The sequence below is a fragment of the Marmota monax genome, unplaced genomic scaffold, assembly GCF_021218885.2.
Source record: "Marmota monax isolate L192 unplaced genomic scaffold, Marmota_monax_Labrador192_F-V1.1 WCK01_AAM20220418_F8-fsc00069, whole genome shotgun sequence".
NCBI classification, from domain to species: Eukaryota; Metazoa; Chordata; class Mammalia; order Rodentia; family Sciuridae; genus Marmota; species Marmota monax.
In genome coordinates this window covers 4,586,313-4,613,174 of record NW_026695243.1, presented here as the reverse complement: position 1 = coordinate 4,613,174, position 26,862 = coordinate 4,586,313, and the positions used below count along the sequence as shown (strand labels likewise).

The 26,862-nt window shown below is 45.2% G+C and overlaps 1 protein-coding gene across 2 annotated transcripts in view; it reads left to right on the top strand.

The window, feature by feature from the left end:
* The window catches only part of Ccdc180 (coiled-coil domain containing 180), a 62,437-nt gene extending 36,436 nt beyond the window's left edge, over positions 1-26,001 (top strand). The window contains exons 25-38 of one of the 2 annotated variants that reach the window (XM_046457240.1): positions 1,137-1,235; positions 2,944-3,063; positions 4,722-4,891; positions 5,099-5,151; positions 5,270-5,351; positions 6,976-7,053; positions 10,963-11,029; positions 11,805-11,946; positions 19,540-19,700; positions 20,272-20,409; positions 20,941-21,052; positions 23,522-23,627; positions 24,719-24,854; positions 25,830-26,001. In XM_046457240.1, the coding sequence (XP_046313196.1) occupies positions 1,137-1,235; positions 2,944-3,063; positions 4,722-4,891; positions 5,099-5,151; positions 5,270-5,351; positions 6,976-7,053; positions 10,963-11,029; positions 11,805-11,946; positions 19,540-19,700; positions 20,272-20,409; positions 20,941-21,052; positions 23,522-23,627; positions 24,719-24,854; positions 25,830-25,961 (1,596 nt within the window). In that variant the 3' untranslated portion in view covers positions 25,962-26,001. Of the gene's footprint in view, positions 1-1,136; positions 1,236-2,943; positions 3,064-4,721; positions 4,892-5,098; positions 5,152-5,269; positions 5,352-6,975; positions 7,054-10,962; positions 11,030-11,804; positions 11,947-19,539; positions 19,701-20,271; positions 20,410-20,940; positions 21,053-23,521; positions 23,628-24,718; positions 24,855-25,829 lie in introns of those variants that run through there. The other variant, XR_009226419.1, reaches the window with a different exon arrangement.
* The last annotated feature ends 861 nt before the right edge of the window (positions 26,002-26,862 follow it).

Here is a 26,862-nt window from a genome sequence, read left to right as displayed (position 1 = left end):
GAAGCAGTCCAGCCTCCTGTCCCTGTCACCCCAGGAGTGGGAATCATACAAGTAACTGGTAAGATTGTGGCCCCAGTAAATGAGCTAACGTCTGCAAAGCTCAAGTTCCCTGGTGCAGAGTGAGTCTTCAGTGAAGTCAGGCCTTGGTGGAGGTCCCCATGCCAGAAGTGGTGGAGAGGGTGCAGCTTTAGAGAACAGGACCCAAGGGCCAGGGCACCCCTGCCCTGTTTAAGGGACACATTCCTAATGGACTTCCTGCTGGTGTTGGCACAGATTCCTTTCTGAGCTGATAATAGGCTGTTCACCATATGTGGGGCTTATGTTTTTAGTAACAAGTATCATAAGTAATATGCATTTCTACCATGCACAATATTAGAAATATAGAACAAATAAATATACCCAGGAGATGATAATCTATAAGTCTACCACAGAGTCACAACTCCTGTTTAAGATTTGATTTATCGTTAAGACTCTTTCCTATGTGAAAAGGTAGGGGTGTATCCAAGTTGGCTATTATACAACTTCATAAGCTGCATACCCTTTAAAGGTCCCTCATAAACACCTTTTGAAGGGTTTCCCTCTTGTGGCTGTGCCTCCACTTTCCCTTGTGTATTTCTTTGGGGACTTGCATGGTGTTCCCTTTTTGTCAGGATGCCAGGACTGAGAGAGAGGCACTCGCCCAGGACACTCAGCCTGTGCCCTTGGGTGCCTCCTGCAAGTTGGAGCCTGGGGTCAGAGCCTGGACATCCCAACGCTCTTTATGCCTTTTGCTGGCTTATGCAGACTGGTGCCGCACTCTGGGGTTCCAGTTTCATTTAAGCCTTATCTTTTTGTTGGAAAAAATTTTTTTAACAGGGCTGGGGCTGTAGCTCAGTGGTAAAGTGCTTGCTTAGTGTGGGTTTGATTCTCAGCACTACATAAAAACAAATAAATAAAATAAAGGTTAAACTCTTTAAAATTTTTTTAAATAAAAAATCTGTCTTGATCTGGTTTCTGGTATAACTGTCCATGGTTTCATATTTTTATATTTCATATTTTTGGTGCTTAATCAATTTCTCAGATATACTTTGCTGAACATTTTTTCCAATCACAATATGTATTCTAGAGACGAAATCTTGGAACCTCTGTTTTTCTAGGTGGCAAAGTCCAATTTGCAAGCAGATGGATTAAATTCTTCTCTGAAACAGCTTCAACAACAAATAGAAATTTGTCGAGACCCAAAGGGAGATAAGACAGTGAGTGCTCGCTAGATTCTACTTGGGAATATTTGAGGTGTTATGGTAGAGTCATAAATTTTAAAAAAATAAGCTTAAGTCTGGGCACAGGATTTCTCTATTACAAGCAGGGGTGTGGTGTGCTGAGTCTTCCTATCAACCCTGTGATGGAATCAAGGCAGGAGAAGAAGAGAATTCAGCTGGTATCCCCACCCATGACCAGCCAGGCACATGCACAGAGTCCAGTGGGAGCCTGCGTCTGGCTCTGTGGGCCCTGCTCCCCCTGTGATGCCACCAAGCATCCATCTTTAGACTGAAGACTCAGCCTCGCCCCAAGTGAATGACAGAAGCAGGGCTCTACCCTCCCATCAATACTTTTCATTTGAGCTTTCAATTCTTCTTTTAGTCACAGCTGATTCTCTTTATTTAAGCCACGAAAAGTCTGGAAAGAAGCCAAGTTTGGCCCCAGTGTGGTTCTGAGGTTTCCTCGGTCCCTAATCAGCAGATCAGGTCTTTGGACACCTCCACGCTTGTCCTCCTTCCACAAGTGCCCCATTGCACATGTGCCCTGGTCATGCAAGGAACCTCATCTTGGCAGTTCCCCCAGATGCCACCAGAACCAGAGGCCCCCATGGCAGGATCCTGAGTGGGAGACTTCCTCCTCACCCTTTCCTGCCACTTTTCCTCTATCTCAGTGACTGGGAGTTGTGGTTCTGTTGTTGTTCATACTGAAAGAACATTGATTTTTCTCTCTTTACTGCTTATTCTTGCACAGTCATGCAAGAGCCTTAAGAAAAGTTCAAAGATGCACCGAGCATAGTGTGCAGGAGAAATGTTCCTCTATTTTTATTTTCTATCAAGATCTCAACCCTGTTATGTACAGTCACGAATGTTTCTGCACATTCGCTAACTTGCACTGTACAACCCACACAATGAGCAAAGTGAGCAAAGTGCTTCCTGTAGTTTGCCCAGGGCTTGCCTGGGCTCCCTTATAAGCCCACCCACTGGGGAGAACGGGTTAACCTGCCACGACCTTTCCACGGGTTCTTTAGGGCAAGCTCTGCCTCTCTGCAGAAAATGGTTTAGTCTCTCACATTTCCTCTTCTACCAGGGTGCCAAGGGGGTTTATCCAGCCTCCTGGCCAGGTGGAAAGAACGAGGTTGGGTGTGCAGGTGTTTCTGTGTTGATGGAGAAGTATCGTCTATGTAGCAGTAATTAGGAGTAATTGGGAGGCCTTGGGTATGTAGTGAGGTAAAGATGGCTGAAGGTGCATCCCTGTGCACCTGCAGGGTGCTGCTTCAAGGGGGATGCCTGTTAGATGTTGCCATGGAGATGGCCAGTCTGCCCTCCTGCCCACTTCTACAACTGGACTAAGTGTTTCCTTCTAAACATAGAACTATAGAGCTAAAGGACACCCCAGAGAACATTCCATGACGTCCCTATCTTAGGTGGAGACTGAGTCAAGCAAGTTTAAATCCCTTGCCCAGAGTTGAACCTATGGCAGGGACAGAGCTCTCCAGGTCCCATCAGTAAAGGATTTGCTACCCCAGTGCAGCCACCTGAGAGCCAGCCCGGCACTCCCCGTGCCCCCAGGGTTGGCAAGGGAGGGGTCTTCCTGCAACCCAGAGATGTCCTCTCCAGCCCAGCCCTGTCCGTGCGGTGCCAGAGGAACCCGCCTGCCCTCCACAGGCTGCCTCCTTAGAGCCTTCGTCTTCTGTGTTCCCTCTAGACGGTAACCGCCGAAGACCTCCTGGGTTTTGTCAGAACTTGGAAAGAACAACTGAGCCAGAGGATTAAGTACCTCAACTGCAGCCTGGCCATGGTGTCAATGTCTCAGGACATCTATGTGGTAGGAGTGGCATGGGGTGGTAGGGGAGTGAGCTGTTGTCAGGTTCCCAGGAGCCCCACAGGCCTTAATGGTGCCTCCCAGACCTCCCCTGGATTTATAGGATGGTGTGGAAAGGTGACATGCTGTGAAGTCTGATAAGAGTTCCAGTACCAAATGGGTCACTTCCTTGCACTGGTGTCTTAGGAGACCCCTCACCTCCTGGCATCACCACCTGTCTCTATCAGGCCCCTCAAGTTAGCCTGTGCATAGGCTCTTGGGCCTGTCCCATGCCAGCCTCAGCCACTTCCTTTCAACCCACACCACGAACAGCTACCAGCTTCTCCAGTCTCACCCCACCATCTCATCCAAACCCCTGTCTTTTGCCCATCTGGCTAGACATGTCCTCTCATATCCCCATATCAGCTATTTCCTGACCTGCAACCAGACCAAACATCAGAAGAGCTGGTCTGCTGTGTCACTCCCCTGCTCTCAGAGTCAAGTCCATACCCTTTAACAGGATACACAGAATAGCCTCTGTGTCCCCTCCATCCCTCTCCCCCCGCCTAGATATCACTTGCCATAAAATCTTCTCACCCTCTGATCTGGGTGGGGGGTCTCCTGCCCTGTAACACCTTCCACTTCCCCATGAGCCCACAGAGCATGTGGCAAGGTTTCCAGGACAGGGGCTCTCTGCCTGAGACAGGAAGCTCTGTGAGGGCAGAGCCTTCGCTCACGTCCCATGAGGATTTGTCCACAGGGAGCACCCAGCCATCATCCAGGGGAGGTCACAGAGCTGAATGCTGCAAGAGCAGAGTGCCTCAGGGTCTCACGCTGCCCAGATCTGCCACCCTTCCTTCTGTGGGAAGCTTTTCTTACCCTGCAGACTGGGCTAACCATCCATTTGCTCTGTTACTGTGCCTGGCACGACAGAGGCTCCAAGGGTCCAGCCTGGGTCCTTCCTTCAGGGGGCTGGTGGGAGAGGAGACTTGGAGTAAAACGGAGAACAGAAGAAGAACTGAGTGCTCGCAGGGCTGTGGCTGTGGCTCAGAGGTAGAGCACTTGCCTAGCACGTGTGGGGCCCTGGGTTCAAGCCTCAGCACCACATCAAAATAAATAAATAAAATTTAAGGTATTAAAAAAAAAAAAAAGAACTGAGTGCTCGCTATGGGTACTGGTTCCACCCTTGTTCTGAACTGGCCCCAGGATCAGCCTTGCCTTCTTTCACTTCCTCGCCCATTTGTTCCAAAACATCGCCTGGGCACCGCTACGGCAGCCGTGCAGGTCGCACCTCCATCTCACAGAAGATGGTAGAGCTTTTCCTGCAGAGCACTGGTCCCAATTTTGACTAAGCATTTATTTGTTTTAAGTGTGCCTGAACTGTAAGCTCCATAAAGGGCCTTGGTGGCTTTTGCACTTCTGTGTCCCCAGGATACTGGCAGAGCCTTGTGGAGAGCAGGCATTCAGAAAGCACTTCTAAAGGCATGAGTCAGGGAGTGAGTGAATGAGCGCCTTCTAGGGGCGGGACCACCACCATTTGATAGGTGTGAAAACAGGCTCCAGGGGCCGCCAAGTTGCCTCCAGCCACCTCTTGGACAAGGTGACAACAGTGTGAATCAGCCTGCTACTGCCATGGCACCTGGACTGGTCTCCACACACTCAGCCATTTTACTGGCCCACAGGACAGTGTCACGACCGATGCAAAGGAGGAGAGTGACTTCCAGATTTCAGAGATCCCAGAGGAGGAGGCCAAGTTAGGCCTGGTCGCCCCTGAATCCTTTGCACAGCCAAGCCGCTTAGGGAAGGCCATGACTGAAGACCCCGCTGTGATGGTGATCAAGAAGATCCTGCAGTGAGTTTGGGCTCCTGAACTCTGGGGTTCCCATGGGAGCTCACCCCTGGGAGCCTAAGACCTCAGATAAGGAGCTTCTCCTGGGAGCCTCATTTCCTCATCTGAACTCCTGAGCTCATGATGGAACCTATTGAGGATTGACTGGGGTGTTGCCAGAGCTGTCCTCTTGTCACTTGGAAAAGCTCATGTCATTTCCTTTGGTTTCAGAGTTCCTGACATAAAGTCAATGCACCAGTGTGAGAAAGATCGGTCACAGACAGGTAAAGGCAGACAGACCCGTGGGTCTTGGGACAGCTGGCGGGGGGGAAGCTGGTTGCAACTGTGGCCCATCTTCATCTCCTGTCCTCTGCTCTTGTTCTGGGCACTTGTCACCCAAAGTCTTGAAGCACCCTCAGTGCCAGCAAGAAAACTTTATAAAGAAGTCCTTGCACAGTGCCAGTGCCACCTCCTCAGCAGCAAGGTAGGGACACAGCTACCTGGAATCTTCCCTTCTCAGGCCCTCGTCTGAGCCCCCAGACAAAGGCCAGAGCCCATCCTGTCATTGTCCCAGACTCTTAGAACTTCCACTGGAGCTCATGCTCTGGGACACCATGGGTCCCGGCATGGACAGAAACTGTCCTGACACTGCCTTTGGTCAGACTTGAGTTCCTCCTGTGGAGGGAGACATGGCTCCCACACACCTCAAACCTAGAGAAATGTGTGGAGTTGGTGGTAGGTGTCCATGAGACAGAGGCAGATTCTGGCCCTGCCATCATGCAGGGTCATAGTTAACAAGAGGGAAAGTCAGAGCCATGGCTACATAGTTTTCCTACAAAGGTGCAGAAATCCTAGGCCTTGGTACCTTGGTCATGTGCCCTGTCAATGAGACCCTGTAGTGGTCATTAGACTGAGTCTCTGACCACCAGCTCCCACACACAGACTTTTGAAAGGTGGATAACAGAAGCCAAGTGACTCAGCCAAATTTTTGGATCTTTTTTAAGCCCTGAATTAATCCTTGGCTTTGAGAAAGTGAGAGTTTTACCTTGACCTCAGACCCAAATTTCTGAGTCTTTATAAACTTGCATGCTGTCTGCAGTGTGTGGACAGAGACCAAACAAGTGAGCACAGCAGAGGCTACTGATGAGGAGCTGGCGACAGCAGGAACTGGCCACCGGCAAGTGCAACATGGCAGACTCAAGGGCAGCCAGGGGAGCCGGAAGCCTTACAGTGTAAAACAGGGAAGGCTGCAGATGTGCCTGGCCGGGGGCTGTTGGCATAGAGAAGTCAGAAGCTGTCAGCAGAAAGCAGGGCGTCCTGGGTGGTTGGTCGGGTACAGATCTGGTCTTGGCCACCTGCGGCCTATTGTTATAGCAGGTATCGTTTAGCTTCCTGGGCTGTCACTGGAGATAGCACCCTGACTTGCTGCAATTCTGACTTGCAGCTGACCACCTTCGGGCTGTTTATTATAGGCAAAGGGCTGATTTCCTGGGCAGGTTGCTGCAGCTATGGGTGGGTGAGAGATCCTTTTTTTTTTTTTTTTAATATGTGATCCAGCCATCATCATCTATTTGTATATTCAGTCTCTGAGAGGTTTTAAAATAAAGCCCATATGGGTGCATAGCTTAATTTAAATTTCAGATCAATAATACTTAATTTTCAGTATGAGTATGTCACAAATATTGCATGGGACCTTACATATACTAAAAATTACTCGTTGCGTATATGAAACTCAAGTGTAACTAGCCATACCGTATGTTTATGTGCTAAACCTGAAGGTCTCATTGTGAGGCTCAACCTGTTTTTCTTTGGGTTCTCACCTCAGGGAGGGGACGATGCAAGTTTCTGGGCCCATGACCCTTTGCCCCTTGCCTCTCTTAGTGGTCTTGCCTGGGCATTATTGGTAAAGGCCTTGCCCCCAAATCAGGTTGTGTTCAGAGCAATTGAAAAGTAGAGAATCATCTTGAAAGGCTCAGCCCCAGAAATGAGCCAGGCTGCCCCACAGGCTGGTCCAGCACTTCCAGCACCCCAGGAAGGGCTCCGGAGGCACAGACCTGCCTTTTGTCTGTCCCCAGACTGCAGACAACTCATGCACCTTTGTCCTACAGCATCAGCCGGCATTCCAAGCCCAACAGAAATGACAGAAAGTACCAGGTGCTGGGGGACAAGTCTCCTCCATCAACCAAGTAAGTAATGACACAGTTCCCTTTAATTCCATTTAATTTGTCAGAGGAAAAGAAAAATAAGAAAGAGAAGGGGGAGGCCGATAAAAAGGAAGAGGAAGGGGAGGGGCCAGTTGAAGGTCAAGGTCAGTTTGTCTCAACCCATTCCCTGAAGTTTACTGAGAGACATTTCACCAAAATTTTACATTTTCCAGCTCAGCATTTTATGGTGGCCAGGCAGCAGACACCTTTCAGGTTTGGGGTATTTTTTAGTAATTTTTTCAATGCTACCCACCTCTTCTCCTTTCCTTTACTGTCGTTGATTAAAACAACGGCTTCATTTCAAACAAAACCCAGCTTATTATTAAGTTTGGAAAGTTAAAAGTCCTTAGAGAAATTCAAGCTCCGCACTGAGCCTCTATCCCCCATGATCAGTGTGGCACGGCCCACCTGTGTCAGCTCTTCCGCCCAGGGGACTGAAGCTGGTGAATCATGCAAAGAAGGATATGCTGCTACACCAAGTGACCCAGGAACTGCCTACAAGTCAGCTGCTAGAGCTGCCCTGTGCCCATACACCAAGGACATTTCTGTACCATTGCAACCTTGACTCTCTGTCTTTTATAGATCTCTGTCATTTGATCACATGTATAGATTCCTGCACCCACCACCACAATCAAGACACAGAATTATTTCATCTGCACAAAGATCTCTTTCTTGCTACTCTTCATGTGCCACCCCTTACCCACTTCCCCTCACTGTCCCAACCCCAAGAACCAGGAATCTGTACTCCATCCCTATAATTTTGTCACTTTACAGGATATCATATAAACAAATTTATGCAGCATTCGACCTTTTCAGAATGGCTTTTTGGCCTCAGCATAATGCCCTTGAGATATGTCTTGGACCATTTGATTTGCTCTAACCGAATACCTGAGACTGGATAATTTATCAAGAACAGAGGTTTGTTTCTTACAGTTCTGGAGGTTGGGAAGTCCAAGGTTGAGCCTGATCTGGTGAGGGCCTTCTCACTGCATCATTCCATGGCAGGAGGTGGAAGGGCAAGAGAGTATAGGGAGCAGGATTGAGAGAGGAGAGGAAGGGGACTGAAATCATTCTATTCTCAGGAACCCATTCCTATGATAAGTAGCCCACTCCCACAATGCCACCATTAATCTATTCCAGAGGGCAGAGCCCTTATGACCTACTATCTCTTGATGGTCCCACTTCTCAGTACCATTGCACTGAGGATTAAGTTTCTAGCATATGAACTTTGGGAAATACATTCAAACCTCAGCAAGACCCTTCCAAGTTGTCACATGTACCATACATAGTACATGTATGACCCAATAGTATTCCATAATATAAATACACCACAGATTTTAAAAAATCATAGGTCAAATAGAAAAAATGAGTATTCATTAAGTCTCTAAAAACAGAGAGATTTCCCTGTCCTAGTATAATAGTCAGTTGTTCATAAAATAGAATAAGACTAATCCTGTTTGTATCCCCACATTAGGACCCTGGTTAAGTGACTTCTCCACAGCTTCAGTCTTTCCATCTGCAAAGTAGGTAGAAGAGAACCCTCCTCTTAGAGCTGTGGATAAGAGCTAGTGAGTTCCCACGGGTCCCAGGCAGGGCTCCCTTCAGAAACACAGGTTGGCACCCTGAGAAGCACTAATAAAAATCTCAAAATTTGGGAAATTTGCAAAAGGAAAAAGAAAAGCAAATAAATACATCACCCTCTTCCCCTACCCCCAAGTAAATTGCTAAGGAAACCTCCGGAACTCAATATGAGCTAGGCATATTGGCACATGCCTGTAATCCCAGTGACTCAGGAGGCTGAGGCAAGAGGATTACAAGTTCCAGACCAGCCTCAGCATCTTAGTGAGACCCTATCTCAAAAAAAAAAAAAAAAAAAAAAAAGTAAAAAGCGCTGGGAATGTAGAGCACCCCAGGATTCAATTTTAAGTACCAAAGAAAGAGAGAGAGAGAGAGAATTCAGTAGGGATGAGGGTAGATTTGAAGAGACCCAGCCCAAAAGAAGAAACAACTAGGAACAAATGTGAAGAAATACAGCCTCACTGGGATGCTAAGCAATGAAAGGGAAGCAAGTCCGCCCCACACTTCCCCACACATCAACTAGAGTTGCCAATACACAGATGGATTTTTGTGGAAGCTGCCAGGGGGTAGAGTGGTTCTTCCTTTGCACTGAGGGTAGGGAGTCAACGGCACAGTATCTTTCTAGAAATCAATTTGGCAAAGTCTAATGGAAGCCATTAAGTCATGCCTTTATACAAATCTTCAGGCCTTTCTCCCAAGGAAATCATTCCACCATGAGGAGAAACTTCTTGCCTGAAGATATCTCATGCAGCATTTTTTTTAGTTGTCAATGGACTTTATTTTGTTTATTTATTTGTGGTGCTGAGAATCGAACCCAGTGCCTCGCACATACTAGGCAACTAACTACTCTACCACTGAGCCTCAACCCAGCCCCCATGCAGCATTTTTTTATGCCAATTGAAAAAGGGGGCGGACCTAAAATTTCAAAATTAGAGGATTGCAAACTGTGATGCATATATACTTGGTGGTGTTCCACAGCCACTTAAGATGATTTCACAGAATGGGGACACTTACTGTTCAATAAGTGAACAGAACAGAATTTGAAACACTCATAAACCCAATTAGGACTGATTTGAAATAAAATCAGCCGAAGGAAATTCACTAAAATGTTGGGATGGATTTTCGCCTTGTTTTTCGATATACTTCTAATTTTCTTTAAGTATAATGAGTGGATTTTAAAATGAAAGATCAAATTACCTATATGCTTATATTCTAGAAATTGGCAGTGATATATTCATACATGTCACTATGACACTTTATACAGATGGAGAAACATTAGTGACCTGCAGTTACGTGTAATTCTAGTGCATCCATCCTTTATCTCACTTACTTTCACAACCGTTGACCTAACTGGGCAGGAACATCCATTGGGTCTGTGAAAATTTGCTTATAAAGCCCTGGTGTATACATGTGGGCCTAGTGACTAGAGAGCAGGTCAACGTTTGGTCCTACAGGAAGTCCTGGTCATTTGATTACTATCTGTAAGTCATCATTCTTTCTTCTTTCAAGCAACACTGAGGCCCTGACAGGTGCAGGCACTGCCCTTGCACTGGGATTCCATGATCAACAGAGACAGACAACCACAGTCCATGTTCTCTATCAAAAGATAAACACAGACACATTAAAATATTAACCGGTTTATTTGAACAGACAGCGATGCACAAATCGGGCAGCATCAGACTGCCAAGTGGTTCAGGGCTCCACCAAGGTGGGTGGCAGGGGAAAGCTTTTACAGGAGGGTCACAGAAAGAAGCAAGGCAAAGAAAATATTTGATTAGCTAAACTGGATCATTCCCCCACCAGAAATGAGTTGGCTATTTCTGACTGGTTAAACTTAGATTTCATTTTTCTAGACTATGTATGACTCTTCTTACTGAGTTGGGTTGTGGCTTGCTAATGTAGGAACCCCAGATACTGAGCTTTTTCTGCCTAATAACCTCTCAATTAGTATTTTAAATGCCTAGTAGAATTCCCAGTCTGCTGGGAGAGATGGAATTCAATCAGCCAGACAGACAAATCAATCCTGAATCCACCTACAGAACTGAAGCACACTCTGAAAGTATTAGCACTAGGATTAGGAACTGGCACTGAGCTGGGATCTGAGAAAGAACAGGAACAAATATGACCAAGAAGAATCATGCAGGTGTTTTTGGAGAGGAATCAGGAGGAGAAGTTCCCAGGGCAGTAGTGATGAATTAATTGCAAGGAGGCCCAGGGCCCAAACAGAGCACTCCAAATGCTATGCTGATTTGGTTCGTCCATGTTGGTATCTTTAGACAAGGAACCTCAGGGGTCTGCCTCTGTGTGTTGCAGGCATTTTAAAGGGATCATCCTGACCCTTCTCTGGGAGAGCAACCACTATCTGCTGACCGTTGTGGAGGTGAGGGCCACTGCTCACTAGCTGGTGCCCATCCAGGAAGCGTGTCCCCAGCTGCCTTTGCCTTTTGCAGTCTGCTGATCACAGGAACTCAGGGGAAATGACAAAAGGATTTCACCCTCCTCTTAACCTCCCCAGCTTCTGTAACCTCTTGTGTCCGACCCCCACCCATGCCCATTTTCTGGAAGACAAATTTCATTTATTTGGCATTTATTTACTTAATTAGTCACCAAACATTTCTTAGACACCACCTGCACGTCAGGCACTGGGTATGCCAAGAGAAACATGCCCCGCCTCTGTCCCTTAGGTGCCTAGCACCTAGCAGGAGTCCAATGGACATGGTCGGGCACAGGGAGCCAGGGAAGCACTAGGAGCTGGCCCCTGCTCCCATAAACCCACACAGTGTGCTTGTGTTTTATCTTGGCTGTCCCCCACGGGGCAGGGAGTGGTAAAGGGCAGGGCCTCTGGCTCATCCCTCTCTGTGGCCCACAGTCAGGACCCAGCTGGGTGCTTCTAGTAAGTTCCCAACTCAGTCACAACTTGAGACTCCATTGATTTGGGTCTTGAATGACAAACAGGATTTTGCCATTTACTCAGGAAGTAATGAGGGACAGTTATGACCTCAAGTCACACTTTGGGATACAGAGGAAGTGACGGTGGCAGAGGGAAAGCACAACTAGGAGATGTGGAGATGAGGGTGGGCTGACTGATGGAAGAGCCAGGACCAGAGTCCCACAGGGAGGGTCCTCGCCCACGCATGGTCACCTTTCTCTGGCAGGAATATTACCGCAAAGAGAGGCACCCAGTCACCAGGCCTGACTGCATGTATGAAACCTTCGACCAGTGTGCCGACAGCATTGGCAGGAAGATCCTGGAGTACCAGAGCCAGACGAATGAGTACTACAACTCCTGCCTCATGGGTGCGTGTGGGCGAAGGGTGGGCAGGCTGGACGTGGGTATGACACCAACATACTGGGGTTGGGGGCTGGTCCTTGGCCCTGGCCCCTCTCACTTGGAGGTCACCAGACAGAAAAGGAGCCTCCTATGGAGGCAAGCCTCTTAGAATTAGGTGGAAACAATGATCAGATTTAACTGGGGTAAAACAACGCTAAAAAAAAAAAAGAATCGTTTTTCTATAGAAGCATGGTAAATTTTTTAACCACTAAAAAATACTTTGTTCCTTCCACATTTTATTTTTTTTCTCTTTCTAAATTTTTTATTGGTGCATTATAATTGTACATATTGATGTGATTTGTTGTTACAATTAACGATATAATTTGACCGATATGGCCCCCCAACATTTCCTCCCTCCCTCCCTTCTCCCACCCCAGGGTACCTTTCCTGTACTGATTTCCCTTTGGTTTCTATAAGATCCCTGCACCACCCCCCACCTTTCTTCTCCTTTTTTCCTCTCTAGCTTTCACACATGAGAGAAAACATACAACCCTGACGTTTAAGTTTGGATCATTTTGCTTAATAAGGTCTTTAGTTCCATTCATTTTTTTGCAAATGACATAATTTCCTTTTTCTTTATGTCTGAATAAAATTTCATATATATCTATACCACATTTTCTTTATTCATTCATCTGCTGAAAGACACCTATACTGGTTCCCTAGTTTGGCTATTTTGAGATGTGCTGCTATAAACATGGGTATGCGTATATCACTGTAGTAAGATGACTTTAATTCTTTAGGATAAATACCAAGGAATGGTGTAGCAGGTCATATGGTGGTTTCATGCCTAGTCTTTTGAGGCACCTCCATTCTGATTTCCATAGTGGTTGTACTAATTTACAATTCCATCAACAGTGTAAAAGTGTTCCTTTTTCTCCATATTCTGTCTAAGATGTATTATTATTTGTATTCTTTATGACTGTCATTCTGAGTGGCATGAGATAAACTCTCAGTGTAGTTTCGATTTGCATTTCTCTAATTGTTAATGATGGTGAACATTTTTTCACGTGTGTATTGGCCATTTGTATGTTGTTGTTGTTGTTTTTTTGAGAAGTGTCTGATTTATTTGCCCATTTATTAATTAGTTGTTTGGGTTTGGATGTTAAGTTTTTTTTGAGTTTTTTACAAATTCTAAATATAAATATCAGAAGAGTAGTTAGCAAAGATTTTCTCCCATTCTGTAATTTCTCTCTTTATTTTTTTTGTTTCCTTTGCTGTGCAGAAACTTTTTAATTAGATGCCATCCCGTTTACTAGCTCTTGGAATTATTTCCTGAGTTTTAGGAGTCATACTGAGGAAGTCCTTGCCTGTGTCTATATGCTGGAATGTTAACCCTATGTTTTCTTCTAGGAATTGCATAGTTTTTGGTCTAATTCCTAGGTCTTTGGTCCATTTTTAATTGATTTTCATGCAAGGTGAGAGATAAGGGTCTAGTTTCATTCTCTACATATGGTTAACTAGTTTTCCCAGCATCATTTGTTTAAAAGGTTGTTTTTTCTCCAAAGTGTGGTTGGGACACCTTTGTCAAGGATCACATGACTGTTAGTGTGTAAGTTTGTCTCTGTGTCTTCTATTCTACCAGTGGTCTTCGTGTCCAATTTTATGCCAGTACCATGCAGTTTTTGGACTATAGCACTGTAGTATAATTTGAAGTCAGGGATTGTGATGCCCCCAGCATTGCATTTTTGGCTTAAAACTTGCTTTGACTATTTTAGGTGTTTTATTCTTCCAAATGAATTTTAGGATTTTTTTTTCCTAGTTCTGTGAAGAATGTCATTGGTATTTTGATGGTGATTACATTGAATCTATATATTGCTTTGGTAGCGTGATCATTTTAACAATATTAATTCTGCCTATCCGTGAACATGGGAAGTCTTTCCATATTCTGAAGTCTTCTTCAATTTCTTTCTTCAATGTTCAATAGTTTTCATTGCAAAGATCTTTTACCTCCTTGGTTAGATTTATTTCTAGTTTTTTCCTTTTTTGTAGTTGTTTGTTTGTTTGGTTTTTTTAGGTTATTGTGAATGAAATTGTTTTCCTCATTTCTTCCTCAGCAGATTTTTTTGTTGGTAGGAAAGCTATTGATTTTTTTATGTTGATTTTGTAGCCTGCTACTCTGCCAAATTTGTTTATTAGTTCTAGCAATTTTTTTGGTGGAATTTTTTTGGATCTTCTAAGTTAAGGATCATATCATCTACAAACAATGGTAACTTGACTTCTTCCTTTCCTGATTTTATCGTTTTTATTTCCTTTCCTTGCCTAATTGCTCTAGCTAAAATTTCTAGCACTATATTAAATAGGAGTGGTGAGAATGAACATCCTTGTCTTGTTCTAGATTTTACAGGAAATGCTTTCAGATTTTCCCCATTTACTATGAGCTTGGCTTTGGGTTTTTTATATATAGCCTTTATGATGTTGAGGTAGGCTTCTTTTATCCCTAGTTTCTTCAGTGTTTTTATTATGAATGGGTGTTTAATTTTGTCAAATGCCTTCTCTACATCTATTGATACGATGGTTAACTAGTTTTGCTGATTTGACAGCTAATATGACTAAGTGATTTTTGCCCTTAATTCTACTTATGTGATGAATTACATTTATTGATCTGTGTATGTTAAACCATCCTTGCATCTCTGGAATAAAGCCAATTTGGTCTTGATATACAATCTTCTTAATATGTTGTTGAACACAATTTGCTGATATTTTATTAAATATTTTTGTATGTAAACTCATTAGGGATATTGGTCTATAATTTTCTTTCCCTGATGTAGCCTTATCTGGTTTTGATATGAGTGTGATATTGACTTCATAGAATGAATTTGGTAGTGTTCCATTCCTTTCTATTTCATGGAATAATTTGAGAAGTATTCGCATTAGTTCTTTAAAGTGCTGGTAGAATTGACCTGAGAATTCATCTGGTCCTGGGCTTTTTTTTGTTGGAAGGCATACAATTTTTTGGAGTATAAGTTTTCAAAATAGTCTCTCATGATATGCTGGATTTCTGTGATGTCTATTGTGACTTCTCCTTTTTCATTCGTAATTTTATTAATTTGGGTCTTCTCTCTTTCTTTTAGTTGGTTTGGCTAAGAGCTTATCAATCTTGTTTATGTTTTCAAAGAACCAACTCTTCATTGATCCTTTATATTTCTTAATTCTCCATTTCATTGAATTTGACTCTGATCTTAATTATTTCCTTCTTTATGCTGGTTTTGGAATTGGTTTCTTCTTTTTTCAAGGGTCTCAAGATGCATCATTGGGTTATTTATTTGGGATCTTTCTGATTTTCTCATGTGGGCACTAATAGCTATAAACTTTCCTCTTAGAACTGCTTTCATAGTGTCCCAGAAGTTCTGGTATGTTGTATCATATCATATATTCTCATTTGAATATAAGCATTTTTAGTTTCTCCCTTAATTTTTTTCTACTGAACATTCTTTAGTATGTTCAGTAGAAAAAAATCAAGGGAGATTTTTTTCTTTATAAATTCTCATGTATTTATAAAGTTTCTATAGGATTTTGTTGTTGGTTTCTAATTTTATTCCATTGTGATTTGAAAAGATGCAAGGAATTATATCAATTTTTTTGTATTTGTTAAGAGTTGTTTTGTGGCCTAAAATATGGTTTATTTTGGAGAAGTTTCCATGAGCTACTAAGAAAGTGTATTCAGCTGTTGTTGGATGAAATATTCTATAGATGTCTGTTAAACCCACTTAATTTATAATATTTTTCAGGTCCAAAGAGTCTTACTGAGTTTATGTCTGGATGATATATCTAATGGTGAGAGAGGTGTGTTGAAATTACCCAGTATTTTTATACTGGGGTCCATCTGAGGCTTCAATTTGAGTAGTTTCTCTTTTTATGTAATTAGTTTCACTGATGTTTGGGCTCTCATTTGTTTTTCCATCTTGAATCCTCCTGGGTACAGTCTTCTCTGTGCCTGTTTCCCTCATGTTCTGCTAGGTACATGGTAGGTACTTGCCACATGGTAGGCACTTGCTGGGACAGTGTAGCAGTATTTGCTATGACCTGCAGTATGGCCACCTCAAGATGGCTCCACCTCAGCTCTCCATGGCTGGTTGAGAAACACAGGGCACTTTTGCCATACCAGTTCACAGTGCAGCTTCTGGATCATAAGTTCAGGTTGCTTTTTGGTCTCAAGTTTTTCCATACCAAAATATTTCTGTTGTATTTCTCTCCATGTTCTCCCTCCCTCTATGGTGAATGTAAGAAATAAGTTCACCTGACCAAACCCAAAGAATGGACTAAGACACATGAGATATTGCAGTAGTGAGGCTTTTTACTGACAATCTTGCAAGATTAGTGTCTGGGTGAGCAGGCACACTCAGAGCAGTTACAATCACATTTTATACCCTAGTACAGTGTCCCTTCCTTTGCCTGTCCCTCATCCCTCATTGGCTGAGTACTAAGGGAGTCTTTCCTAGGTTTTGTTGTCTCCTATAAAGTCACCTAGGTCTTATCGTCTCTTATTGGGTTATTTAAAGAAACATACCTTTAGTTGTCCCCATCTCCCTTTGTTCTCCTGTGAAGGGAAGGCCCTTTTGGGGAGTGAGTGCATCGTGGCACATACTGCAGTTTATCTCTGTTGAACAGGCTGGCCCCTTCCCTCTCACTTCCTGTTTGTCAAGGGACTGTGAATTTTTCACACTCTGGCATTAACTGCTTGTAACTTTCCATTCTGTTCTCCCCTACTGCTGCTTTTCTTACATCCCAATTTTACATTTAAAGCTAAATACCATATTTTTAAAATGGACCACCAGACTTTCTATTTCTTACAGTGAACCGGTGCTGCTACTGCTGCCTGTCTCAACCAGTGGGGCTCCAATGTTGCCTTTCTTCTTTGTTTAATACACAAATATCTGAGTCTCTAAGATATCCTGACTGTCCAATATTGAATTTTAGAGAAATCCCTTTTTTACCCACTTTGCTGAGAAGGAGGACTCCTGCTGCTTGAATCCTAAGCCATGAAACAACTAGGAATTCAGCCTTCCTCTAATCCGCCATCTTGATTCTCCTCCCTTCTGCCCTCATTTTTGACAGCTTTAGGGTATATTTCCTTACCAGTACAATTTTTCCATGAAGCATACAATTCAATGGTGTTTGGTTTACTTACAGAGTTAGCAATTGTCACCACCACTATCTCAGAACCCTCATCAGCCCATCCCCTCTTGAGTCCCTACGCCATTAACAATTCACTTTCTTTTTTTCCCTTTGCTTTCTTTATTTACCTATTTAGTGTGCTGGGTATTGAACCCAGAGGTGCTTTACCACTGAGCTATATCCCCAGCCATTTTTATTTTTTTATTTGGAGATAGGGTCTTACTAAGTTGTTTAGGGTCTTACTAAGTTGTTTAGGGCTTCATTAAATTGCTGAGGCTGGCCTTGAACTTGCAGTCCTCCACCCTCAATCTCCTAAATCACTGGGATTACAGGTATGTGCACGCCTGGTTCATTTTCTGTCTCTATGGAGTTCCTCTTCCTGTACTTTCATGTAAATGGGCCCACATGAGCTTCTTTGTGACTGGCTTCTTTCAGTTTTTGTGGTATTTCCAAGGTTCACGCATGTTGTAAATTGTATCAATACTTCCCTTTGTCACTTTTAATGAGATTTCACTGTACAGATTACCACATTTGTTTTGCTTTGCTGGGTCATTCCAGAGGCAGTGTGGGTAGGAAAAGAGGAGAATTAGAGGATAACTGAGACCCAGCACTGCCATTTCCTAGCTGTACTACTTTGGCCAAGTGATCTCACTTCTCTTAGCTTCAGTTCCGTTATCTGAAAGCTGGAGATAGTAACAGCACCCACTGTGAAAGAACTTTTTGAGGATTAATCCCTTGCATGGATTTACCATGTATAGGGAGTGATCTATGGGAGCCCTCATCACTGTGGTTGTAGAATCACTGGAATTGAAAACTAAGACAGTATTTTGTTTCTCCACTCAGACTTTCCCCAAGTGAACTCTTCAAGATCCCATCCTACACGTTCTCTCACTGAAAACGTGTCAAATGCTAGATAAAATATTTGGGGGACAAATGCACAAATGTAAAGTAAGACACACACAAATGAGCTAGTTGTAAAGAAAGAAACACAAAAGCCAAAAATTGAATGGAAATAAGAACTCTGCTTGATAAATTGACAGTAATTCTGTTCACTGCCTTAAAGCATTTGATGACTCCCAGGAAAACTTGAGAATTTTCATGACCTCCAGGACATTAGGAACAGGAGACAAATCCACAGACTACCCAAGGAGGAAAGTACCATGTAAAACTGGAACTGCACAGGGCTCCACCTGCAGAATACAGTGAATGAGACAAACCAATCCCTTCTTTTAGCAACTAGAAAGAGATTGCATTATCAAAATCCTTGGTACTGGGGTTGGGTCTGTAGCTCAGTAGCAGAGTGCTTGCCTAGCATGTGTGAGGCAGTGGGTTTGATCCTCAGCACCACATAATAATAAACAAATAAAATAAAGGCATTCTGTCCATCTACAACTACAAAAAAAAAATTTTTTTTAAATCCTTGGTACTGGTGAAGAAAAAGGAAAACCAAAACCAAAAAACCACCTGTGGAAATCCAGAACTATGCCAGTCCTTATATGGCTTCTAAACCTGTATTCGTGCTTATTTAAACATGAATTCAATATTGTCTTTGTGGATCATCCAAAGGATCTTAACTTTATCTTAGAATCAAATTGAGCTTGAGTTGATATATCTAGAATTTGCTTGGTTGAGACTCCTCAAATCCTCTCTAGAAAATCTACCTTCAACTCAGGCCTTAGGATTCCCATAACTAAAATTCCCAGAATAAGAGCTCACCATGATGAACAAACAACAATAACAAAACCCACACAAACACAGGGTCCTTGAGCAGGAAACACAGGAGGCCAGCAGAGACTTAAGTTATTGTACATATCAAACACAGGATATAAAATAATGCAATTATTAGAGTTAAGTAAAAGAGGGAATTGTAAACATGAGCAAAGAGCAAGAGACTATTAAACTGAGTAAATATAAAAGTGAATCAAATAGAACTTTTAAAAAGGAAAAATTTCAAGTTGAAATTTTATTCTTGTAAATGATTTTGCTGCCAGGTTACGTAGAGCTGAAAATGAAATTGGTGACTGGAAGGTAGAACCAAAGAAAATGCCCAGAATGCTACACAGAAAGACAAAGAGATGAGACAAAGGGGAGAGGTGAAGAGATGTGAATGACAGAGGAGGTCTCACATAGGCTGTTTGGAGGTATAGAAAGAGAGGGAGGAGCCTGGGGTCAAGGAGACCTTTGAAGAGATGATGGATGAGAACTTGCCAGATGAGTGAAAGACAATGCATTTTAAATAGGTTGAGAAGTCCAAGGAATATAGCGGAGAGTCCTTTGAACTTGTCTTACTAGTATTTTCTGTATTACCTTGACTGCAGGACCACATTGGAGACCAAGGTTTTCCCTTTGGGAAACTGCTTTGGGCCTTTGTTGAAAAAGATCACCTCAGCCACTTGGTTCTATGGTGTCCCCCTCCTCTGACCCTCTATTCCCAATTCCTGCAGAATTACGAGTCCAGATGAGGAGATTTGAGGAGCTGCTGCCCCAGGTGTGTTGGCTGGTGACAGAGGACTTCAAGGAGCAGCACTGGAAAAAGTTTTGCACCTCTGTGGAAAAGATCCAGAAACAATTTGAGGAGCAGAAAGAGCAGTTAGACAAAAGGAAGGTAAGAATCCTAGGACCAACCAGTCCTGCTCCAGAATCAGGAATGCTGGGAGTTCAGAATGGAGGTGGGTCACGGGCAGGGTCAAGCCCAAGGAAAGGAGGTGAGCTAGGTTTGGGATTATTGGATGGGGGCTGAGGGGCAGGAGGCATTGAAAAAATAAGAATCGAGTCAACAACTTCTTCATGGAAGGTGTTCAGTAAATTCCTTGTTGGAGTAAAGGGGAGGGTCTGCTGGGCTTGGTGGAACCATGGTCTTTAAGATCAACAATGACTCTCCACACTGTCCTTGGAGCCATGGGACAGGATTGGTGCTGACTGTATTGGACTAAAGCCTTGACTCTGCTGGGGGGATGCTCAACTCACCCTCTCTTCATGGCTTCATTCATGCTCCCATCTTGTCCTCTCTGACTCTGGTTCCTCTGCCCACCCATGGCCCCTCATACACCCAGATCATAGTACACATTTGTCTTCCTATGGCCTTAATTGACAGAAGACATAGGCCAGTGACTTCTTGGTCCTGACTTCAAGTCTGGATCAAAAGCCCTGATGAATTCTGAATTGTTTGATCAAAGGATAGGAATGCCCAGAAGCTCAATCCAAATATTGGACACCCTGCACATTACCAAATAATGGAGTCTCTACACATACTAGAAGAAAAAAGACAGGAAGAGCTGGACCATGTGATCAAGAAGCACAAGGATAATCTTGAGGTCAGTGGTGCCCTTGACTCTCCAGTCCAGGTGCTGAGGGCCACACCACCCTCCAGAAAGATGGTGCCAATAGTCAGCAACAGCCGGTGCAGAGCAAGGCCCTTAGTTGGCACCTGACCAGAGCAGGCATGAAAGTGGGTGGGTTTTGGAGGTGAAATGTCATTACTGGGTGTTTCACTTTGCATTTCTTTGGTTTCTGAATTAATTATTTATAAAATTAGTAACAGTACTTTTTTTTTCATGATTCATGATCCATGTCTAGTTTTATTTCTTCTTCGTGAACTGTCTACATGTGTCTCAGTCATTTCTGAATCATTTCTTATCTTCAAGCCCAAGCACCTCTTGAGGGAAGCCTTCTTGCTCAGACACCAGTTAACTCAGACACAGTGGGCACAGTGGCTTTAGGCTTGGCTCAGCAGCAGGATCCCCAAGGCTCCCTAGGTCCTCCTGCTGAGCCAGCCAGCCCTTCCTCAGCTGCCTTGGAGGGAAGTTCTTCTCCCTGCAGCTCTGCGCTCACCATGTTTCCTCCAGGAAGTCACCAGGAGTTGTGGCCACTTTTTCATAATGAGCTTGGCCTCCTTCACCGAGAAGTTCCTGCTGCAGCTGGATGAACTGATCACCATCGATGACATCCAGGTTGCAAGTAAGGGGCACCAACCTTGCATCTCAGCCCTGGGGAGGGGGAGGGCTAGGCTGATGGGCACTGGGGAAGCTGCCTTCCCAGCTCCACCAAGGTGAAAATTTTCTCCATCGAGGGAATGGTTTGATTTTGTGTGTTCATTTGTCTTCATTAAAAATAAACTTTTGACTAAAAAGGCCAAATGCCAGATGGATCAAAGAATATACGTTAAAAATGAAACCCTAACAGGGAGTATTTTCATACTTTGGGGGTTAGGGACACCTTTTCTAAGCACAGTATGAGAACCAGAAGCCACGAAGAAAGCAGCTGGCCCTTCTCTCATGCCAAAACAAAAACAGAAAAGTGTCAAATAGGGAAAGATAAACCTCAAACTGGAAAACTAGTCCTCACAACCTATGAGTCAGGGAATGGGTAACTACCCACGTGGTACAAAGAACTCTCACAGGTCACATTTTTTAAAGAAGCCAAGAAACAAACACACGCATTTCCAAAGAGAAGCATTTCCTATGACCAGTGACAGTAAAAGGCGTGCCACCTAGCTGATGATGAAGAATGCAAACATGGACATTACTGAGATAGGTTTCTCACCAACAGGCTGCCAGAGGCTTAGCCAGCCCAGGGAGGGTGGTCGGAAGCAGAGGCACCAAAAGGACCCTTAGTAGGAGCATTCCTTGATAACTGATCTCTTAAAGAACTCTTGACGCTTCCCGTCAAATCTTGCATGTGCATGCCTTTGACCTAGCGTTCCAATTCTAGGAATTTTCCTGACAAAAATATTTGCACACTTGTCCTAAGACACACATTCAAGAACATTCATCACAGCGCTCTTCAGATGGCAAAACAATTGGAAACAGCACTAGTGTCCATACATAGGGGATTGGAGGTGGGTGACGCACTCTGTGAGGCTGTGACAGTGGGGTAGTAGGTCTGCACGTGCTAACGCCACAGGGCCCACAGGAGGACCTTTCTGGGAGAAAATGAGGGACCAGGATATGTGTATGAGTCCATGTTTGAAAAACATACATGATATCAACATGCATACTCTCAGGTGTTTAAATAAATCTGTGTAAGAGAGACACAGAGAGTGAGAGAGACAGAGTCTGGGAGCTGGGCACAGAACTGCTGCTGAGGCTCTGCAGGGTGGGGCAGTGGGAGGCTCCTAATGTCTCTGTCCCCACGGCTAGGTGAGGACGTTTAAACTTTTTGTAATGTACATATTACTTTTATAATGATAAGATTACAATCATGTACTCAAAAGTTATCCATTTGTTGATAGTTATACTTTAAATCTATTCTTTTTCTATTTATTTATTTATTTATTTATTTAGGTACCAGGGGCCCTCGACCACTGAGGCACATCCCCAGCCCTATTCTGTATTTTATTTAGAGACAGGGTCTCACTGAGTTGCTCAGGGCCTCACTAAGTTGCTGAGGCTGGCTTTGAACTTGCGATCTTCCTGCCTCAGCCTTAAAAACCACTGGGATTATAGGCTTTGCACCACCTCACCCAACTTTCTATTTTTAAAAATTATTACAGAGACAATAAGTGTTCTCTACAGTAAAGTTAGAAATTCCATAAAAATTAAGAAGCAAGTGAAGAACCCGTTCCTTCCACTCAGAAATCAGGGCCCTTTGCCCTTGCTGTCCACCCTTCCAGGCCCCTCCTCCATCGGGGTGGGGATGGGTAGAGGGCCTATGAGATGTCCTGACGGAGTCCCTTCAGGTGGACCTTGGCCAGGCAATCCCTGCTTTTCTGCTTCACATGTTGGGTTGCTGCACACTGTGATTTACTAAGCATCATCATGGACTAATTCATCTGCTGCTGTTGAACCTACAATTTTTTATTGCTGCAATTATTCTAAAGAAAACTCCTGTACAGTGTCAGGACTCTGATGGAGTGACAGACGCTTGGCTTACATTTTCTGGGTCAAAATATACACAGCATTTTTGAGGTGCAGGCCACTTTTCAATATCAAAGGTGAGCCTCACTGGGGAAGGCAAGGACCCACAGAGACACTGAGGTTGAAGCCCCATGGAGAACAGGCAGATGAACTGGCAGCAGACCCCCTAGTGGCACCTTGCACAGTACCACAGAGCTGGACAAAAGCCCTGCACCAGGCCCCCAGGAGGTGCTTGCCTGCTCTTATCTAAGCGTTTTGACTTGGGTGGCCAGGCATAGACCTGTTACCATGGCAGGTGAAGGTGCAGGTTAAAGAGGTGCCCACCTGCCAGCACACTCTCTCTCCGCCGCCCACCTCCCCACCCCACCTCCACACACACAGCCTTCTCTCCCTGTCAAGAATGCACATCCAGGGGCTGGAGATTTAGCTCAGTGGTAAAATGCTTGCCTTGCATGTATGAGGCCCTGGGTTCAATCCCCAGCCCTACTATCTCTAAATATTGAGGGGGGAGACCCCTTGGTCTCATGCTGTTGGAGAGCCAATGGTTAGTAACCCACCTCTTTCCTGCCAGGGACCGAGCCCTGCAAGCAGAAAACATCAATCCTCATCCGGAGGAAACTGGCCAGGATGTCCCTGGAGGAAGAGAGTGAGAAGCCCCTGATTGAACGAGGGAGCAGGTGAGAGCCCAGGGCAGCAGGTGGCACCATAAATGGCTGAATCTGCTGGGAGCTGAGCAGCAGAGTGATTAGGGGCACCAGCTGGGAACTTGGACAGACCTGCTAACCTTGGAAAGGCCTTGTGTTCTGAACCTCATTCCTCTGTGAAATGAGCATGGCTGTATACCTCATGTGGCTTCATGAAGAGAAAATTAGACGGTTTGGTAGGAGTTCAAAGACATCAAAATGGCGGAGGCAGAGTACAGGAAAAATACTCCTGGAGGACAAGACAGGGAGATAAGTCATCATGTCCTTGTTTAGAGTGTCCCATTACCATGATGACTTCCACCACCGGTTTGGTATTCTAAAATAACCAATGGGATCAAATGGGGTGAGGTCTTCAATCAGGTTCATATAGGGAAGAGACTGCCTCACAGCTCAGCATATAAGACACATGTTTCCAGACATGGGGCTTTGAGCCTCCCTCTCTCTTCCTCCCTCTCTCTCTCTCTCTCTCTCGATTTTTCTCTCAGCCCATTCCAGTCTACCTTACGGACCTGGGCCCCAGTTGGACACCCCAACAATAATGTGATGAGGTTGTCCATGAGTGCCCATGACACATACTGAGAGTTCAACAGCCACTAAAGTATCCCACAGAGGGAGGCCTGCCCCAAGGGCAGGGACATTCCCAGGTTGCTGCTGGCACCATGAACCACTCCATCTGAATGTTGTGACATGAGCTGTTAAAGTGCCTGTCCCCTTTGCCCCAAGAACATGTCTCTGTGAAAGCAAAGAGCTGTGTTCTCAGCAGTGGCCTTTACAGCATAATAAGTGGGCCAGGAACCGGAGATGGCCACCTGGCTGGCATACTGAGGAGGAATCTGAGGCCCAGGAAAGGGGAGTCACTGGAGATGTAGCGTTTCTTCCCCACACAGGACCCAAGACCACGCAGAACTGAAACAGAGAACTTAAAGAAGCACAATGTGAAATCCTCAGTTGGGGCTTCTCTTTTTCTTTTAATTCAGATATTTAAAACCACGATAGTTGTTGAACTCTTGCAACAGGGGTGGTGGCTAGGCTGGAATGGTGAAACCAAGTACTTTTGTTTGTAGGAAGTGGCCAGGAATCAAACCCACCGAAGTCACCATCCAAACCAAGATTCTTGATCGGAAAACATCCTCTATAACCACCTCTAAGACCACCCTGGGCCATCTGGCAGCCGTGGAAGCCCGAGATGCTGTGTACCTGGTGAGATGGGATGGATAGCTATGTCCCAGGGAGCATGAGGCAGCTTAGTTTGGCTGCCTTGGAAAGGAGGGAACTTCCCACCTCAGGACACCCCAACATTTAGACTGTGGAGTCAACAACACACGTCAGCGAGGCCAGAGCCACAGGTCCCAACACCCATCAATATCCTTTGGCACATGACATGAGGGTCATATCCAGTCTCAGTCCTATCTGGGGTCTGAGGTGTAAGCCCTGGTGCCGTGGGACCCCACCACAGGACATGTCACCCACAATGGGTGTGAGAAAGACTGCAGAGGGACAGTAGAATCAGCTAGGGAACATGGCAGACAGGCACAGAGGTGACGAGACCGTGGATCTGCAGTGGGGCATGGTAGCAGCAGCACTCACAGCCATGGCTACCTTCTGTTCTTGGCATGAGGCATCTCACTGAATCCTCCTGGGAACCCATGAGGGTTAGTGTCCCCATCTCACTAACAAGGACATTGATGCCTAAAAGCACTTGCCCTTCTGTGCCACCGAGTGGGAGAATCAGGATTTGAACCCAGTGCCTGTTAGACCCCTGTGGGGCTGGCCTGATGAGAAGCTGCTCCCAGAGCCCGGCTGCCATGCAAGCCCCAGACAGAGCAATAGCTGTGCCTGCTGAGTTCAGCGAGGGCTGGAGACCCAAAGGGCTCAGCCTCCTGAGGAAGCCAGGATCCCTGTGCTCCAGGGAGCCTCCCTTGCAGGTCAGAGTTTAGTAGGGTACAGGGCCCAGAGCCAGAAAGACAGGTGTCCTAGTCCATGTTCCGCCCCTTCCCAGCTGAGTGACACCAGCCAAGTCCAGCCTCAGTCTTCTCATCTGTAAAACCAGGAAGACAATTGGACGTATCTGATGGGAGCTCTTTAGGAGCTGCTTGTCACAGGTGACAGTGTTGTCCCAGGGCTGGGAGTGCAGAATCCTCTCTCATGTGGCCACTTCTGCTGCTTTTTCCCCAGAAATATTTAGCATTGTTTGAGGCGGAGCTGAAAAAAATCCAGAATGACCACAATGTCCAGGTGGAGGAGGCCCAGCGCTGGAAGGAGAGCTGGAAGTGCTCCCTGCAAACCATCCACAGCCTCTACACCTGACACCCTCCCCCACCCCCAATAAAGCTTTATTCTGTGCTGGGCAGTGGCTACAGGAGTCAGTTACTTAAAATAGACCCTAAGACTGTGAAGGAAATGACATCCAAAAGCATGCCTGGCACTTCTGTTCATTTCTTCTGAAAGGAGCTCTGCAAAGACAGGGCCCGGCAGTCAGGGCATAAGGTATCAGGGGCCTGCCCGGCCAGTATTGCTGGAAAACACCAAATTCTGCCCCCCAGGCCAGGTCTTGAGGGGCACCTGCATGGCCTACAGCCAGAGAAAAAAAAACGAGATGAGAATTCAGAGCTCAGGATAAACATCCGGAGAGATGTGCTCCACCCAGCACTCACCTTCTCATCCTGCCAGCTGTGGTCTTGGGCCATTGTACGTGACAGGCCTCCCAGGCCTGATAACCTCCCCCTGCGCAGGAAGGGCCCAGTCCTCATCCCCTGCCTCCCCCTGCCTACCAACCAACTTGCCCCTTGCAACCCACCAAGCGCAGTAAGAGGGCAGGGTGTGGGGGTGCCCAGGTGAAATCACAGTTGTGGCCTGGATGGGCCTGTCCTGGGCTGCCCTATGTGGCCTTGAGGAACCTGTTGCCAAAGGAGTGAACCCTGAGCCAATTTTTGCAGCAATGGAAAAGACTCTCAATCTGGACTTTCCTGGGGCCAGAGTCTTGGAAAATGGAATATAACAGGAAAATCTCTCTATATCTTAAGGGTCTCTGCCTGAGTCAGCTGCATAGAGATCTGTCTTGAGACTGTGTGTTTTTGGTTACCAGAGTTCTAAGTTCTGTTGGAGTCTATCACCAAGGAAGTAAGGTGACTTCAAGGTTCCATTATGTGGGCCCCTTCCTTCAATATGACCTACTCAAAGGCTTATCTGACTTTAAGGTGACAGACTC